Source organism: Lycium barbarum, chromosome 8 (assembly GCF_019175385.1).
Source record: "Lycium barbarum isolate Lr01 chromosome 8, ASM1917538v2, whole genome shotgun sequence".
Classification (NCBI taxonomy): Eukaryota; Viridiplantae; Streptophyta; class Magnoliopsida; order Solanales; family Solanaceae; genus Lycium; species Lycium barbarum.
In genome coordinates this window covers 86,041,499-86,061,911 of record NC_083344.1, presented here as the reverse complement: position 1 = coordinate 86,061,911, position 20,413 = coordinate 86,041,499, and the positions used below count along the sequence as shown (strand labels likewise).

The 20,413-nt window shown below is 36.8% G+C and overlaps 1 protein-coding gene and 1 long non-coding RNA gene across 2 annotated transcripts; one reads left to right on the top strand and one right to left on the bottom strand.

The window, feature by feature from the left end:
* Nucleotides 1-1,403: 1,403 nt before the first annotated feature.
* Nucleotides 1,404-5,973, bottom strand: LOC132606271 (uncharacterized). The gene is made up of 2 exons (XR_009569656.1): nt 5,786-5,973; nt 1,404-5,694 (listed from the first exon to the last, which is right to left on the bottom strand). It is a non-coding gene; the product is annotated as an uncharacterized LOC132606271 (long non-coding RNA).
* Nucleotides 5,974-11,728: 5,755 nt separating this feature from the next.
* On the top strand, nt 11,729-15,775 carry LOC132607926 (uncharacterized). The gene is made up of 6 exons (XM_060322008.1): nt 11,729-11,927; nt 12,287-12,513; nt 12,644-12,715; nt 12,800-13,057; nt 15,251-15,349; nt 15,443-15,775. The coding sequence occupies exons 1-6, from the start codon at nt 11,729-11,731 to the stop codon at nt 15,773-15,775; spliced, it is 1,188 nt and encodes a 395-aa protein (XP_060177991.1).
* The last annotated feature ends 4,638 nt before the right edge of the window (nt 15,776-20,413 follow it).

Sequence of the window (20,413 nt, the reverse complement as noted above, 5' to 3'; positions counted from 1 at the left end):
TATTAGAGTAAGGAAAAAATGAAAAAGTAATTAAATTCTATCTTATTTTAATATATAAGTATTTTAAGTATATTGCTGTATAATAATTTCATTTGCTCCCACTAATGGGTTGATACGCATGTGGCAATGAGTCCATCATTATTGATTTAATTATTTGATTTTCTAAGCATTTGTTTTTTAACATTATTTGTTTTATTAATATGGGATTCACCTTTGTTTTTTTAATATTGCTTGAATCTATTAATATGGGGTCCACTTTTTTTTCCCTTGAATTTGGATGTGGTGAGTTCTACTTTTTTTTCTTCCTTTTTTTTATTGCTCGATATTATTTAGTATGGGCCCACCCTTTTTTTTAAGGGACAACGGACGATGAAGCATGGGTCTAAACCCATGCTTTATATAGTTTTTTTTTTTAATTGGATTCACCTTTTTTTTTAATATTGCTTGATTCTATTAATATGGGGTCCACTTTTTTTTTCCCGTGAGTTTGGATGTGGTGAGTTTCACTTTTTTTTTTTATTGCTTGGTGTTATTTAGTATAGGGCCCACCCTTTGTTTTTTGAAGGGACAACAGACGATGAAGCATGGGTCTAAACCCATGCTTTATATAGTTTCTTTTTTTTTTTTTTTTTTTATATTGCTTGGTGTTGTTTAGTACGGGGCCCACCCTTTTGAACATTATTAGTTTGCACTATTATATATATATATGTTCAAAACACGATTGATATAACATTGTAATTTGTGCTCCGTGTCTAAAACTTTATTATATTAGTGTTTGCTAAGAATACTAAGTCTGAACTTTTTTTTTGACATTGTTTATTTTTTTAATATGGGATTAACTTTTTTTATTTTTTTTATTTATTACTTGATTTTGTCAATATGAGATACTATGTTCAAAACACGATTAATATAACATTGTAGTTTGTGCTCCGTATTTAAAACTTTATTATATTAGTGTTTGCTACGGATACGCATGGTGTTTAATATGGAGCCCACAATTTTTTTGTTAACATTGTTTATTTTTTTAATACGGGATTCACTTTTTTTTAATATTGCTTGATTTTGTTAATATGGGGTCCACTTTTTTTTTTCCCGTGATTTTTGATATGATGGGTTTCACTTTTTAGGGGGGGGGGGGGGGGGGCCCAAAATTTTTATTTTTTTTACAATTTTTTATTTTTTATTTTTGTGGGCCTATTTAATATTGCTTGGGGGGGGGGGGGGGGGAATTGTTTTTATTTATTTATGGAGGGGCCCAAGACGGACGACGAAAAGTGAAAAACATTGTAGTTTGTGCTATGTATTTAAAACTTTATTATATTAATGTTTGCTACGAATTCGCATGGTGTTTAATATGAGGCCCACAATTGTTTTTTAACATTGTTTATCTTTTTAATACGAGATTCACTTTTTTTTTTAATATTGCTTGATTTTATTATTTTGGGTTTCACTTTTTTTTTCCCGTGAGTTTGGATGTGATGGGTTTCACTTTTTATGGGGGGGGGGAGCCTAAAATTTTTATTTTTTTTACAATTTTTCATTTTTTATTTTTTATTTTTGTGGGCATGTTTAATATTGTGGGGGGGGGGGGGAATTTTTTTTTTTTAATTTATAGGGGGGGCCCACGACGGACGATGAAGAGTGAGTAAAACTCACTCTTCTAAATAGTAGAAATATATAAGGGAAAAGAAGTTTGTCTCTTAATCCATTTTTATTTTTTATTTGAAGCTCATACAAGTCAAATCCTATTCATATCCAAAACCACTTTCCTTATCATGGTCCAAATAAAATCATTTATTATAATGTTTTGTACTTTCAAATTCGAGTTTTGGCCCAAGATTTTTCCCAAATCTGAAACTGAGTTGGTCCAGAGCCATTTATCAAAACCAAGTTTACACCCAACTAAACTTTGCATCCGTTTTTTTTCAGTCCATTTTTTATCAAAAGAATCCAACTCTTTGCCCAAAAATTTATAAGTATGGACTCAATTTCTGACTAGACCCTACAACCCAAAACACTTGTCCCTTTTTTTCATAAATTCTTTCAAAGGGGGCTGAAGGCCCAAAACACATAACCCTTGTCAATTTCTTTTCAAATTCTTGCCTACTTAACCAAACTTTACACCGGATTTCCAACTTTAAAACAAACCTCTTTGTCTTTAGAAACGCTTAATCCAGTTTTATGCATGTACTTGGGAATTAGCTGAGTAAGTAAAAAGACATTTTTTCAGGCGACTTTCCTAATAATACTACGTTTTCCCTACATTCTAAGCATGCATAAAGGGTTTCAATATTTACATATGTTTTACAAATACATTTTACATCATGGAAATAAATAGGAAGGAGGAGATTTAGGCTGGTGGGCCTACCTAAGCCGACCAGTTGCCTATTTTTACCCATAGGTGGGCCTTCAAATGTAAATATTAGCTTCCCTTTATTTTCTCAGCTGACTCGATCAAAAGAAACTATTGGGCCTTTGGCCCAATGGATTTATGCAAGAGAGATCACCCAACGATGGCATTTCATGCAAGCAAAAAAGGAAGGAGATAATAATTAAGAAATTTTAGACTATGCATAAAGGTAAAAGAACTGATATAGCAAATATATGCAAAGGCGGATAACTTCAATATACATTATTTGATGGGATGGAAATTTAACTAAGTATGAAAAATTAGCAAATAGGTGGGCCTCCTCAAAAAATTGCAAATAATCATGGGCTCGCTTCCTCAAAGCCCATATAAGTTAAAACAGTGTAGAAACAGGCCCAATTATCCGTAAATAACAAACAAGTCCAGAAAACCAATTTTTATAGGATAAACAATGCCATGCAACTAAATATACACCAACATCTTTTAAAATATACCATGGGTATACACACCCATGGAGATGCTAAAATAGCCCAAAAAGGAAAACTTTTACTCTCTCATTCCTGATGTTGCACAAGATCCAAGGGGTTTCTCGGAACCCCAGGCATGGCAAATAATAGGGAAGGCTCAAGCTTAATCCTTGAGTGCTATTTGGCATCTCCATTTATGTGTTAACTCACAATATATAGGAGAGGTGGTGTTCAATATTTGCATGCCAAGTTAAAAATAAAAGGCTAACTATACTGATCTCACACTGGTATTCAATCACACAATGATAAATCAAATGCAGCTTGAAGGTCTGGTCCAAACATATATGGCCCAAGTTTCAAATGCCAATCATATACTTTTAGAAAGAAAACAACATAGAGCTAAACAAATTTTAATTTAAGGCAATTATGGCCTGGAACTGCTGCCTAAAGTGTTTCGTATTAAATAAGAATAAGGTTCAAACAAGACATGGAGAAGCAAATTCAAAACCAAACAGCTTAGCAGCTGAATCAACACTTAGAAAAAGAAAAAAAAAAAGCCTCACATGGAGGATATACCCATCATATACCAAGCATATAAATCCCCATGTGCTATAGAACATGTGACAATTATACGGGCTTGGTATATTGGTGTATATCACTTATGTGCAACATATATCCACACAAATTCACTTCATAAATGAGAACACTCATATAAAACTCTCAGCTGCTCATTGTCATACCTCATTCTACACACAGATTCTTACATAAATAAGAACACTCATATAGAACTCTCAACTGCTCATTGACATACCTTATTCTATACACAGATTCTTACATAAATGAGAACACTCATATAAAACTCTCATCTGCTCATTGACATACCTCATTCTACACACAGATTCTTACTTAAGTAGTGGCTTAACAAGGTGTATATTAGGACAACTAGGGGCACAGTAAGAAAGCTAAAAAAAAGGTCTCAACAGATTGTATTGACAAACTTAAGAGAATATACAAAGAGAAAAACCTGAAGGACTAAAACAGGATTTCAACCCAAACACAAAAAGTTTACTCATATAAGTTCTAAACGCAAGAAAATTTATAACACAACACTTGATTCACAGAGAAAACCATTTCCTTTTTAGATGCAGCTATGTATAAGAATTTAATCAAGCAAGATGATACACCAATCATGTTTGTACTGACTTGTTTCTCAGTTACAACTAGTTTTTTTTTTTTTTAAAGAGTGGGAAAATAATCCATGTAGAGGTAGACTTTGACAATCAAGTGGACCACAAAACAAGAACATGATCACAACAGTTAGAGTCTATGTAGAAAAATTTAGTTTCAACACTTTACATAGAGACCATACATTCAACTAACTGGGTCCAAAACCAAGCACATAGAGCAAGTATAGGGACTTGGACTCTCTAGTTCTCCAAAAACTATCTATGAAGCCTCAAATGAACTCAACTGTAGCCTACTTGAGCCCTTATGGATTTCATGTTTCACATTACTAACATGGGACCAAATGATCTCAGTTAATATAGACATAACAAAGATTAATCAAGCATAGAACATGTTCAACAGTGTCTCAACCATACAACATCCTTAATAAATCATATAGCAAATGCCTAACTTGGGTGCAACTCCTATTAATAGATTAGTGTTCCTTTTGCACATGAGAATATCACTTGAGATAGGGTCAAGTTAAGGTCAGCAGACACTTCACTTAAACTGATTTCCTCAGCACTTTAGACTTTGATTGAGACTTAAGCATGTAAAATGACAGCATAAGCTCAAACTTCTCAAAACACATAGACTCAAGTAAACATAGAGCTTTAACCAAATAAGCAGGTTTAGTTAGAAGTGCACTCCTATCTCACATCATTTTTGCTAGCAACAAACTCAAGTAAACATAGCAAATGGACTAAACATAAGAATAACCAGTACACATAGACACAGATATCAAGCTAAATAAATTTAACTAGTATAGGTTTAGAGAACACTCTAATCACAGGCCATAGTTACTTTTACATGAAGCTAATGGACTGCTAAATAAGCCTAATCCAAATTATGCTTATGTATCAAAATTGTTAAGACAACCATAACTTAAGTTCATTTAAGGTAAAATGGAAAAAAAAAAAAACAACAGCAATCAACATGAACTAAACCAAACTAAGTCCAATCCAAAAAGGTTTCAAACCCTTAATCAAAATGTGGACATTAATAAGGTAATTATGATCAACATGTGCTCAAACATCCACCTACACTAATGCCTAATTTCCATTATTAATATAAAGCAAAAATGTAATTTACTTAAATGAACTAGACTAATGCATAATCATATTATCTATATAGACCCAAAGTAATAGTATGCAAATACCTACATATCAAAAACTAATCAGCTAAAATAGAAAGAAAATGCATAAAAAGAAAAAACTTAGTAAAAAATAGGGAATTACCTCTTCTTGGAGTAGCCTTAAGTTGAGATTTGGACTTGGAGATTCTTCCTTCCCAAATCAAACTCAACCACAAACCCAAATAATAATTTTAAAATTAACTTCTTAAACTTAAATCTCAAAGCAAATGTTGCCAAAACTGAGTTTAAGCCTCTATTTTTCGTGAAAATAAATTTTTCTCCCCCTCAAAAATGAAAAATCGAGGCCCTTTATATAGGAAACCCCAAAACCAACAAACCCTAGTTGACCGATGTGGGATAAATCCAAGAATTGGGATTTCCTCCACACATCTTAAGGGTCAGGATTGATTTAAAATAAACATCCACAGACAGATTTTAACCCAAAAAGTTAGTCCACAAAGTTCTGCAAGAACCAATCACAAATTCGAATTTTCAAATGCCTACAAACAAATGTAATTAAAGATTTCAGAGTTGACCGTTTGAAATCGCAGCAAATCACAAAGAAAAACTGAAAAATAAAGCACGATATACCTTGTTTGGTTGATCTATGATAAGAATGGTTGAATGCATTTAATGCGTTACCCCTTGAGGTGATACAACCCTGGGGAAAGCAAAAGCTTTCTGAAATTATGACAAAAATGGCATAGTGACGCAAGAGAGAGAAGGCCGCCTCTAGGCGGCACTTAGGGTTTCCAAACCCTTTTACTGAGAAACACGAACAACCCCGTAGGGGTCCGTTTGGTTGAAGGATTTAGTCTTTTATGTTGGGGCGTGATGGGCCGGGTCTGGCCCTTCATTGGGCTGGACTTGTCTGATTTTTTAAAGCCATAAAAAAGGGCCCAATTTATGTGTATATATATACATGATATACATGCATAGACATGTATATTGTGTATATATCATGTATATGTGGATGGATACAACGATTTTAAATAAATAGCCTCATTTTGAAAAGAAGTCCATTAAATAATAAAAAGCCAATTTGAAACTAATTAGCCAGATTTTAAAAGAGAGAATAATAAAATAATCCAGATAATTTAATTAAGAAATAAGAAGTAACTCAGATTTTAAAAGAGATAATAATAACAAAAGGTAACTAAGATTTTAAAAGAGATAATAATAATAAAAGTAGCTAAGTTTTCTTTTCCTTTTTCTTTTTATCAAAAGAGCTTAACAAAATTTGGCCAGTTGCCTTAATTGGCTAATAATTAATTACTTTACTTATAGCCGCTTAATGACAATTTCCAAATTAATTACACTTAAAACTCACTTAATTATGAAAAAATGCCAAATTTGGTAAAATGAGAATTGAGGGGTAAAATGGTCAATTTACTTGATTGATCAATTTTCCTTGAATTTAAACAGAGTGAACACTTTGCATAAATGCCCTTTTAACAACTTAGACAATTAAAGGAAGTAATCATGGAAAATTATCATTCTCTACTTGGTTAATTTTAACAAGATTTTAATATTTGTAAAAATACTTAAATTAATTCAAAATATTATCGAAATTATCAAATCAAACAAAATTGGCAAAAATATAGCCTAAATAAGTTTTAGAAAATTATTTTGACTTTCTAAAAAGCATATTTCCCTCTGCCTAATACTTCAAGGACTCTGAATAATTAAAGTAAATTATGGAAGGTAAAAAATTAGGTGTCAACATGGTATACATTGGTATACCTTCTATATACACAACTTATATTCAAGTAAAACAATTATGTAGACTTTACAGAAGGCCCAGTTTGGCTACTCATCAGGTCATGACACATTTAGACAAGACATAGAGGCAGTTTTAAAGATAGAATGCAACAGGTATACGCAATATTCAAGGTTCAGGTATTGACAAGATTCAGTGATGTATACATGACACTTAGCATGACTATATACACAAAGTGTCCAAATTATTCTTGAGAGAAACATTCAGCCCAGCCAAGTATCAGCAAGTTTCAATGGACAGAGGGAGATGTAGTATTATATAAACCAAACAACCGTAGGCATGAATGTTAACGCTGTTAACTGACAACATGCAGGCAAGTATAAGACAAGATCCTAAAACTTCCCCACATGAAGACATACATATTTAGGTGATCTATTCTCATATAGCCATAACAAAGCACAGAGATTAGTCTAACAAACATTAAAGTTTAGGTTTAAATAGGGTTTCTAGAGAAAAATATGAACTTAGCATGCTCATGTGACATTTTAAAGATAGCAGCTATATGCAGAGATGAAAAAATAGGTCCAGATTCAATAGAAGGCAACATGGGAGCATACAACTGATGGTCATGCAATTAACTTAGGTTTGAAAAATCCTGCACAAGGCCCATGATGATTAAATTGACAAGCCTAGAGCTTATGTGGATTTTATATTCAGACAAAATAAGTGAAAACAAATAGTAATCCTCATGTAACTCACTCAATGAAGGAGATGGTCAAGTTTATTAAGAGTATCAGGACTGTTTTAGACTCAACATAGACTCATAAAGCAGCAGCCTTCAACAAACCTATTCATATCAGCCAATAGACATACTTAACAAGTATAGAGATAGGATGCTATGTTCAAATATAGAGGAACTAGCTCATTATACTATATCTAAACATGTTTCATACACATATACCAAGTTCACAAGTTAATAACCTCCACATCTAACACAACCACCCTAAGCATTAAATCCAAATAATGCACAACATACCTCTAACAATGAGATTAAACTAGATTCAGAGATACTTAGATTCTATTTTAAACAAGTTCTTGAACATACATGACCCTACCACAGTTCAGACATACCCTACACAGTTATCCTTAGTAGCATTTTTTAGGTTTATTCTAAATTTACACAAGGTTCTAATTATGTCATAATAGATATACCCCCCCCCCCCCCCAAAAAAAAAGACTTGATGCTAATCTTTAATAACCTATTATTCAGTTACTGAAACATTTGATCCAACAAATCATGTACCAATCCACTAATGTATTAATACATTAAACATATAATTGTGGATCAGACAAGGGCATAAACTAAGCCTAATAGAACAACATTCAAACATGGATTAAACCAAAGCAAAGCATAACTATGCTAATGGCATAATGAAGACTAAATTACCAACTAAACAATAGAACTAAATAAGCACTATAAACTCAGAACCAAAACCAGAAACTAACATACCTAAACAAATATAACCATTCAAGGAAATGAAAGCATAAAGCTAAATAAAGGAAAAAGGAAGTATGTATACCTTTTTGGGGCGCAACCTTGATCTAGAATGGACTTGAAAGAACTCCTTCTTCTCCTCAAACCAACAACTCGGCCACAAACAAGCAAGAACACAGTTAAAACTTTAAAATTTGACTTAGCCGATTAACTAAAGGTCTTAAAAAGTAGAAACCCTAGGTAACTCGACCTTTTTTAGTATAGTGGTATTTGAATATGCTCCAAGTTGTTCAAATAGTGGAGAATGAGGTTCTTTATATAGAACCCCCTATATTCTCAAACCCTAGTTTACAACTGATGTGGGAGTATAGCAAATTTAAGATTTGCTTCTCTCAACACCACATCTAATGGCTAGGAAACAAACACACAAAAAAATTAACGGTCAGATTTGACCTAATCGAAGTCAATCCGAGTGGTTCCTTATGAACCAATGAAAAATCGATATTCAAACGCATGCAAACAAAAAACCATTTAGGATTTTCAGAGCTTTTGACCATTGATTCGTAGAAAAGTAAAGAGAAAAGAGAGTTATATCGCGTTTGGAGTGTCCTTTGGGTGGTGATAGGTGAGAAATGGCAGAGCATTTAATGCTCATGCTATTCTCGGCCAACCTCACACTGTATAAACTAGGTAGCCCCTCGTCTTAGCTAAATCTAGCATAGATGACAAAGAGAGCGAAGTGAGAGGCAGGCAGCAGCTAGGGTTTTTAGAAACCTTAAGAGGGAAATGTAAGGAGTGTGTTTGGCGGGAAATGAAATAAGGAAAAGGGGTATCACTCCCTTTAGAAAGTAACTTGGGCTGGGTCGCGGTCTTAATGGACCGGGCCCGGCTGATTTAAAAGAGAAGGAAAGGGGATGAGTCCGATATACATGTATACGTGTGATATACACGTGTATATGTACACACAGGTGTATATCCATGGATATATGTATACTTAACAAGTAGCCAAATTTGCAACAATGTCCATTAATTGAACGTTTCAATTATGACCAGATTATAACTAATTGACCAATTAAAGCTAATTTTGCAAAAATGTCCTTAACTAACTTAAATCATGAAATTGATTATGCCAATTATGGCCACACCTAATTCAATCATCCAATTGAAGGCTAATTTTGTAAAAATGACCTTAATTGACTTGAACCAATGAATTTGGCTATTTCAATTAAGGCTATAATTAGACTAACAATTAATCATTTCAATTATAGCCAATATTAGCCATGCAGTAAAACATTCATGGAATTTAACCACAATTAAACTCTCGATTAGTTTTATGGTTAATTCTAATAAATTGTACAGATGCATATGCAAAAAAATAAAGAATTGATGGTAAAATGATTAATTCATTTAGTTAATAAAATTCCTTGAATTAAACAGAGTAAAATACTTGATAATTCCAACAATTAAATAAATAATTTTTCTACATTTCTTTCTTGATTAAAATTAGCAAATGTTTCCATATTTAATTATAAAAATATATAAGTTATTTCCTAAAATGATTTAATAATATAATAGAGGTTATTTTACCAAATAGAATGGTAAAAATTATCCAATAATTTTATAAAATCATTTTGATTTGTAGAAAATACCTATTTCACTCTGTTTGATATCCGAGGACTCTGGATAATTAAAATAAATTATGAGAGGTCAAAAATTAGGTGTCAACACACAAACTTACACTTGTATCTTTAATATGCTTGACAGATTGACTACACATAATCTGGCATGGCACTCGGGTAATGCTGATAGTCTACCGTATGGGGGTACGATGATCCACATTATGGTGAAATAGAATCATGAGACACAACAGACGTTGGCTCATCTTGCAACAAATATTTCTTTGCTGACCAAGAGGTTTGATGAGAAGGGGACTAAAATGGTGAATGTTTGTGAAGAAGCTCAAGGGATGCCTAAGGGGACTTACCAAGTTGAAGAGGGTCCATATCTAGAGGGACCTCCTATGCAGGTTGAAGATGCTAGCTATGTAAACAACTCTCAAGGGGGTTACCAAAGGCAAAACTACCAAGGGGGTTATCAGAATCAAAATCAATGGAGACCACAGCAGGGACAAGGTACTTACAACAATAACCAGGGGAACTACAGCAACAACAACAATTTTGAAAATAAGAGTTCCAATCCATATATTCCACCAAAGGGGAAATTAAATGAGTAAGGTAGTTCGTGGTTGGAGGATATGCTTGAGAAGGTGCTAGCAAATCAAACCAAGGCTGAGAAGACTTTATTTGGGCTGACTGAAATAGTGGGATCTCATACAGCTTCCATTCAGAAGATCGAGTCACAAATTCGTGATATTTTCAGAGAGCAGCAACCCCCTAAAAAAGGAGGACTTCCTAGTGACACTATTCGGAATTCGAAGAATGGGGGAGGTGGTGTAGACCGTGTTTATGCTATCAGTACTCAGAGTGGTAAAGTACTTCAAGGAGCTAAAAAGAAGGTGACAGATCTCGAGCTAGTTGCTAAAGAAGAAGAGGTGCAATCTGATACACCAATTATTGTTGAAGAGGTTCCCACAAAAATTCCAATTATGGAGGAAGTGGCAGATATTCCAGAGGGTTCGAAGATGGCTGACGATAAGAGCAAGCAGACTGTAAAGGGGGCTTTCCGCCCTTTGACTCAGCTTTTCAAATCTAAACCTCCCTTTCCTCAAAGGTTAGTGAAGAAGACGGAAGGTGCTAAGTTTTAGAAATTTTATGATTATCTGAAACAATTGTCATTGAACTTTCCATTCTTGGATGCTGTCAAGGAGATGCCTGGATTTGTGAAGTATTTAAAAGATCTTCTTATGAAGAAGAGGTCTGTGCAACGTGAAACTGTGATTTTGACTCACACTGTGAGTTCTATTATTTCGACAACAACAGCCCAGAAGAAGGGAGATCCTGGGGAATTCACTATTCCTTGTTCTATCGGGTATCATGATTTTGCTCATGCTCTGTGTGATACTGGGGCTAATATGAATTTAATTCCACTTTTTGTTTATAAGCAATCAGGATTAAGGATGCCTATGCCGACGACTATGCGATTACAAATGGCTAACAGATCTATTAAAAGGCAAGTTGGCGTGGTTGATGATGCTCTTGTATGGGTTGGTGATTTTCTATTGCCCGCAGATTTTGTGATTCTTGACTGTGTTGTTGATCATGATAATCCCATTATTCTGGGGAGACCTTTCCTTGCTACGGAAAGGGCTCTTATCGATTCAGAAAAGAATGAAATAAAATTCTAAATCAATGATAAAGTGATGACTTTCCAAGAAAGTAAGGGGATGAAGTTACCGAGTGCTTACGAGAGCATTTCAGTGATTGATTCTTTTGATATTGTTGATGAAACTGTGGAATTCAAAATGGAAGAAGAATGTTTGGGAGAAGCTCTTACTGCTATTCTAGTAAATTTTGATGCTAATGACATGGAGGGCTATGTGGTGACGGTGAATTCTCTTGGTGGGTTGGGTTCATATTCTTACCACCCAAAGAAGCTTGATCTTGATCTTGAAAATAGAAAGACACCACCAGTAAAACCATCAATTTTTGAGCCGCCTAAGCTTGAGCGTAAGCAACTGCCTACACATCTGAAGTATGAGTTTCTAGGCCCAGACAACACTTTGGCAGTTGTTATATCTGCATTACTGAATGAAGAGCAAACAAAGAGATTATTAGATATATTGAGAAAATACAAGCATGCTATAGGCTAGACTATTGCAAATATTCGAGGCATCCTTTCCAGCATATATGAGCACAAAAGGTCGTGAAGAAGAAGATAATTAAATGGTTAGATGCTAGAGTTGTATATCCTATTGCAGACAACAAATGGGTAAGCCCGGTACAACGCGTTCCAAAGAAGGGAGGTATCACAGTGGTACCTAATGCTAAAAACGAGCTGATTCTGACTCGTATTGTTACTAGGTGGCGTGTTTACATGGATTATAGGAAGTTGAATTTAGCAACTTGCAAATACTATTTCCCATGCCTTTTATTGATCAGATGCTTGATCGGCTGGAGGGAAGGTCTTACTATTGCTCCTAGACGGGTATTCTGGCTATAATCAGATTAATATTCCTCTTGAAGACCAGGAGAAGATGACATTCACTTGACCTTATAGGATGTTTGCCTTCAGCAGGATGCCATTTGGTCTTTGTAATACACTGGCTACTTTCCAGAGGTGTATGATGTCGATTTTCTCAGACATGATGGAAGACTTCTTGGAGGTCTTTATGGATGATTTTTCTGTGGTTGGTAACTCTTTTTATGATTGTCTTGACCATCTGGGTCGAGTACTGAAAAGATACGAGGAGACTAATCTTGTGCTGAATTAGGAGAAGTGCCATTTTATGGTGAAGGAAAGGATCGTTCTTGGTCATAAAATCTTTGAAAATGGGATTGAGGTCGATCGGGCTAAAATTAATGTGATTTCAAAGCTTCCTCCACCCATTTCAGTTAAAGGTGTCCAGAGTTTCTTGGGACATGTTAGGTTCTATAGGCGCTTTATCAAAGATTTCTCCAAAATCTCGAATCCTATGTGCAAGCTTCTTGAGAAAGAGGCTAAGTTCGAGTTTGATGAAAAGTGCCGAAAGGTATTTGATGAATTAAAGGAGCGTCTGACTTCTATTCCCATTATTGTCACGATCCAAACCGATGAGCCGTGACAAGGGGTCTGACCTCTAGCGACCAAACACCCCTAAACGCTTATCTGAAACATGCTGAACATCAATAGCCCATAAATGGCACAAACTAATCTCATAAAGAGAAAACATCCGAACTCTGTACAACCTGCATATATATATATATACATACAACATGCGGAAGAAGAGTGCAAGCCGACTAGGCTGCTATATATACTGTATACAAAAGAATATAAGCCGACAAGGCTACAACGTCTGACTACTACATATAACTGTCTACAGACTTCTACTGGAATGGAAGCTGTAGAAAGGACGGGACAGGGCCCCATCGTACCCATCTATATACATCTCAAAAGAATTGCCTCCCAAAATAGACTGCAACTCCGGATCGAATGGAGTGCACTGATCACTGCTGGATAAGGGTCCTACTAAGCTGGACCACCTTCCTTTCTACCTGTACCTGTGGGCATGAACGCAGCCCCCCGAGCAACGGGGAGTTAGTACGGATAGTGTACTGAATATGTAAGGCATAAAGACAACATGCATATATATAGAAATCATGAATGAGATCTGAACTCATAAGCTGAAATAACAATCTGCATGAATCTGTATGAACTAGTATCTGTCTACATCTGACTAAATCTGTATGTCGAAAAACATGGACATGCATATATATATATATATTAGTAGGTACACACCTCATCGTTACATCACAGGCCATACCTTCACCCTCTGTCAAGCGTGCCTTTCTCATGTATATATATATATCCCCACATCATAGGCCACACCTTCACCCCCTGTCAAGTGTGCCTTTCACATATAAAACGTAATATCATAGGTCACACCTTCACTTCACCCCCTGTCAAGTGCGCCTTTCACTCATACCCCTGAGAATTGGAAGTAAAGGCGTAGTACAAGTAAAATTGAACGACAGGATTCTCAAACAATAAAATGATAGTTTTCCTCTCATGGGCCTTACTGAACTCATACTACTAGGACAGGAAATCATAAGATCTGTATATGGGGAAAATACCATAGCCGGGGTACGGGAACATCAAAACTGTATTTCATATCACATGACCATGCCAAAATGAAAGAAAGGGAAAGCCTTATCATACCTTGGTGTATATCAAATCGCCCAACTTCTACTTCTTGAACTTGTAAATCTACAATTAAGATAACATAAGACTTAATTAGGCTACTTGCTTTGCTTACTAATCATCCCCAAGAACGTATAAAGCTTAACGAATCATAGACGACCATCTCCTTTATAAGCTTACAATGATAACGCCTATATATATCCAAATACACGTAAATCCATCCCTAATCATTTCTTTAAAATAGTCTCATGCCACTACCTTACCCTTCATCAATCTATCACTTCCACAAATACCCTCTTGATAGCAAACTGAAATACAAGGGTAGGAATCATTTACATACCTTGAGGGGTCAAGAATCCCAAGAATCACTTTAACTTCAACTCCCTAAGCTTTCCATTCTTAGAGACACCATAGAAACAACCTTCTTCTTCACAAACTCGGGTTTACGGGGTCCGGGTCTTATCAAATCTTCACTACTATGCCATAAATGTTGGGAGAGAAAAATATTAGGGTTTTTTGATCTGGGGATGAGAGAAATAAGACATAAAGTTGTGGACCACATATTTATACTCGGAGAATTAAATGCTTCAGTGGTCCGGTTAGACGAGCGAGTCGACGACCCGATGACGTGTCTACGATCCGTCGACGTGCTCGTCGACCTGCGCCTGCAGAATGCAGAGCTACGGAACCCTGTCGACGCCGCACAGTGACGGCCCGTCGACAGGTTCGACGACCCGTCGATCTTGACTGGTGTTTGCAGACTTTTCCAATTCGGTTCAGATCGCGTCGATTCGATTCGTTCAACTTCTAACCCCGTAGTTCACCAGGAATTCCTGCTGGTACCATTGCACACGGGGTAGGACACTTTCTATCTCCAAAACTCGGGCTCAGGTCTCAATTCCCAAGGCATACCCAACTAGGAAATCATAAGTTCTACCACTACGAAAACAAGGGGTGTAACAATTATTGTTTCTCCTGATTGGTCTCTACCGTTCGAGCTGATGTGTGGTGCAAGTGGCTTTGCTATTGATGTTGTGCTTGGCAGAGGCACAACAAAATCATTCACCCAATATACTATGCCAGCAAAATGTTGAATGCGACACAGATGAACTACACAGTGACTGAGCAAGAGCTGCTTGCTATAGTCTATGCTTTTTAGAAATTTTGGGCCTATCTGTTGGGGTCAAGAGTTGTGGTTTATACTGATCATGATTCTTTGAGGTATTTAATATAAAAGAAAGAAGCGAATCCGCGGCTAATTCGATGGGTCCTGCTGTTGCAAAAGTTCGATTTTGAGGTAAACGATCGAAAGGGGATTGAAAATCAGGTTGTTGACCATCTCTCACGGCTTGAAGAAGCTGGGAGACCTTCAGAGAAGTTGGATATTAATGATGCTTTTCCAGATGAGCGGGTTCTAGAAATGACAGCTGAGATAACACCTTGGTATGCAGACATCGCCAACTTTTTTGTGATGAGCATTATTCCAGATGAGATTAATTCATACCAGAAGAAAAAGAAGTTTTTGAGAGATTCTCGTCAGTATTACTGGGACAAGCCATATTTATTCTGAACATGTGCTGACAACATCATTCGGCATTGTGTTCCTGAGTGTGAGGTAATGGAGATTCTGAAAGCAGGTCATGACTCTCCGATTGAGGGTCATCATAGTGGGACCCGGACTGTAGCCAAATTTCTTAAGTGCAAATATTAATGGCCCACTCTGTTCCATAATGCAAACTTGTTAGTAAGGTCTTGTGACCAGTGCCAAAGACAAGGGAATATTGGTAGGAGGTAGGAGATGCTTATGAATTTCGTGATGGAAGTGGAGGTATTTGATGTTTGGGGAATTGATTTCATGGGGCATTTTGTGAGCTTATGTGGCATGAAATACATCTTGGTTACTGTTGATTATGTGTCAAAATAGATAGAAGCAGTGGCTTAACCTAACAATGAAGCCAAGAGTGTCATGGGGTTCTTGAAGAAAAACATATTCACTCAGTTTGGTACTCTGAGGGCTATAATCAGCGATGGTGGGTCTCACTTTTGCAATAGAGCCTTTGCAAGGATGATGGAGAAGTATGGTGTGAAGTATAGGTTGGCAACCCCTTATCATCCTCAGAAAAGTGGGCAGGTTCAAGTCCTTAATCAAGAAATATGGAGTATTTTGGCAAAGACAGTCAATGCAAATAGGACCAACTGGTCCTCGAAACATGATAATGCTCTTTGGGCCTATCGGACTGCTTACCAAACTCCAACCGGGACTTCTCCATTCAGGTTGGTTTTTGGGAAGACGTGCCATTTGTAAGTCGAACTTGAGCATAAGGCCATGTGGGCCTTGAAAAAGCTAAATATGGATTGGGAAGAAGAAACTAAACTTTGATTTTTTCAACTCAACAAAATGGGTGAATTCCGGTACCAGGCTTATGAGAGTGTAGCTTTGTATAAGGAGAGGATGAAACATTATCATGACAAAAAGATCCTCAAGCGAGAATTTTACATGGGCGATTTTGTCTTGCTATATAATTCCAGACTAAAGCTACTACCAGGCAAGTTGAAATCAAAGTGGTCTGGACCTTTAGAGGTGGTAGGTGCTTTTCCCAATGGGGCAATTGAATTGAAGTTCGGAGATGGAACTCAGACATTTAAGGTGAATGGCCAAAGGGTGAAGCACTACCATGGCTGTATTGATGGTGATAGGATTGTTGACAGGTACCGGTTGAAGCATCTGGGAACAAATTTTAACCCGAAGCATTCCCGCCTGTCATGAGGATACACTCTTGAATCAGAGTAAAATGGTACTTCTGTCGTGCCGCGACGTTAAACCAAGCACTTCTTGGGAGGTAACCCATGTTCACTTTTTGCGAAATTTTTATTCTTAGATTATTTAGATGTTCTGTTGTGTGCTAGGATTCACCAAGGTTGGAGAAAGGCTGAAGTGGAGAAACTGCAGAAATTCATGGAATCAATTTACGCCAGAATCTACAGCCCATAAATTTTTTATAGACCGTAGATGGAACTGTGGATTGAAGTAGCAAAAATATGGATTCACTGTTTATGATCTATGCTAGAATCTATGGCCTGTAAAACTTTTATGGACCATAGTTGGAAGCGTAGATTATGGGCAAGAAAAGAGATCTCTCTGTTCTTGATTTAAGCAATAATTTACGGTCCGTACAAAATTTATAGACCGAAAATGGAAGCGTAAACCAAGGATCGTCAAGTGAACTCACCGTTGCAGTATTTACGCCAGAATTTATGGTCTGTTTACGGACTGTAAATGGAAGCGTAAGTAAAGGAGGCCCATCTGTTGCCATGCCATTAATATGACTCCAGTTAAGTGACCATAGAATTCACCGTAAAAATTCTATGGTCGTAAATAAGCAGCGTAAAAAAAAAATACGACGGCTAGGGTTTTAATAATCCAAACCGCCATTCCTCATTCCCATTTCACCTCAAACACCTACACCCGTTACAAACTCTTCATCCCAAATAAAAGAATCACAACTCACCTTCACCATACTATACCAACAACACCATACCCATTTGAGTTGAAGACTAAAAACTGAGGAAACTAATTTTTGCTTGTACTTTTAATATTCCAACTGACCAACTACGCTTCTTCTAGGTTTCTTAATTCTTTCATGCCCTAGTTGTTACATAGTCATGCATACTGGCGAGGTGGACGAACACATATTCGTCCTCCTATGACCTTGCTTGCAAATTTATGTGTTTTCATCATATGGGGAATCAAATCATGAATTTAGTCGGGGCGTGAATTTGGTTTAGTTGTGCAAAACATTGGACTTATGGGGAACGAGTAATCGAAACCCCCATCGAGTTGGTGGGCATTTCGATTGTCAATTTCAAAGCTGATGTCACAATTCGTTATGCCCACCAACTATTCGATTAAATGCTTGAATGAGGAAAAGTATGAATTGGGGTGAAGTCTGAGTAACCCCGACATAATATGAGAATAAAAGTGGTGTTTGGTGAAGAATTGATCACTATGGAATGCAAGAAACTCGAGGGAAATAAATTGGGAATTTTTCTTGAACTGTTATATAGAGAGTATTTTCTGAGTAGATTTACGGACCGTAAATCTGTGTCGTAAAATGCTCTTATATATAACAAATCTTACTGTTCTTATTTTACGATACAATTTACGGACCATAAAAATTTTACGGACCGTAACTTGTATCGTAAAATGGTTTTCCCATGTCCCAAGTTTCTGTTCAGATTTTACAGTAGCTTTTACGGACCATAGAAATTTTACGGACCATAAAGCCTCAGCGTAAAATACCCTTGCCACAACAATACATCATTGTTGCTAATTTACGGTAGCTTTTACGGACCGTATCTTTCGGGTCCGTACTTCTTAAAAAATTACTTTCTTTATTTGTAAGATTATAACCTTGTTTGTATTTTCATTGTTGTATATACTAATATGTACTTCTCATGTATAGCACTGAAGAGAACGGGGTCTTGCCCAAGCAACAGGACAGGGCAGGGAACGAGGTCAGCCACAAATCAGATCAAGACTTCGTGACCAGTCTCCTAATCCTTCAAATGAAGAGGATCGCACCCCTCTAGCAAGACTCACGAGGTAGCAAAGACCAGCCCGAGCTCCGAAAAACCCCCATTCTGAAGAGGGGACCTCATCGAAGAACTCTGACTCCAATTGTGATGGAGAACAATCATCTAGGTCTCCAGAACTGCCCACTCAGGAGGAGGCAAGAAACAGGCCGGAGGAGTCTGATTCTGAGGAAGCTGCAAGACAAAATGAAAATAAAATAAAGGAGAGGTCTGAGAATGCTGTTCGATTCTCGGTGCAGGGGTCAAAGAAAATCTACGAGAAAGGGCTAGAGCCCAAGGAAAGAGGAAAGGGATTCCGCCGAAGCATTTATGAAGAGAGGTGAATCGGTTTTGATGGGGTGGACCGCTTCCCAAACATTCAGGCCGTCATTGGTCACCATGGATGGGGCTTCCTGTAACAACCCGTTTGGTCGTTGTTACTTTTTCAATGCTTTTGACCCTTTCCCAAGCTTGTTTCGATCACATTTCTCAAGGGGAATGTTGACACGCTTCCTGAGGTCTTTGGATATGATTTGGGTGACTTTGTACGAAATTTGGGCTTAAAGCAAAAAGAGTTGACTCAAAGTTGACTTTTGGGTAAACGGACCTTTTTTAGGAATCCGTTGATTTCAAAAGGTCCGGATGATCTTTTAGAACTTGTGCTTATATTCGGTTCGGTTCCCAATGCACTCAGGTGCATTTTAGAACTTGGGTTGGGAAGTTAGTTTTAAGGTATCGGGGGTTGGCTCGGTCAACGAGACCACTATTGGAAATTTCGAGACCACGAGTACGTTCGTTGCGTGTTTTTATGTATATCCACATATATGGTTTGTGAGCAGATGGTCTAGGGTGATAGTCGGGATTTCTGATCGAATTAGTGAAACTTGGGAGTTTCTGGTATCTGGTGCCCGCTATGGCGGCACCAGGACCGCGGCAGCGGTACCGCACAAGTGGTGGCCCTGCCGCTGTAGCGGCCATATGTAATTCTGGTGGACTGCGAAAGTGGTCACGAGACCGCTGAAGCGCTAATCTGAGCGTGGAAGCAGGTGACGGGCAGTTAGATTCATTATATGAGTGTTAAAAGCCCTAAGTCTTTCATTACCATTCCGATTTTTAAGCTTTTTGGGAGCATTCAAGGCTATTCTTCATAGGAAATCATTGTGGTAAGTTCCTTCACCTTCCTTTCCATTCCATGTTACATTATTCACCTTAGGAATCCATTAAACATGCTAGTTTCATTAAGTGCTTGAGGATTAAAAGAGGATTTTGTGGGTTCTTCGTTCTAGGCTATTAAATGTTGGATTATTAATTGGGTTAGCTTCATCAAGCATGGAATCGATGATTAGAATCTATTATTGCATGATTCCTTCCTAATTAGTGGATAATTTATGGAATTGGAAGTTAGGGTTCATACCCAAATTTGGGGGTTTTGCCTAGAATCCTAATTTAAGTGATTTGTTAGTTCTTCTAGCTTATAATTGATGGGAGTTGATCACCTAGAACATTAATTTCATGTTGAGACCTATAGATTCCTTATTCCATTTTCTAGTTCATAAACCCCATTCCCTAGGTTGGGATTTGGGTCTTGAACAGAAGTAAGGTTTGAATGATGTTTCTTCTTGATTTAATTTCATGA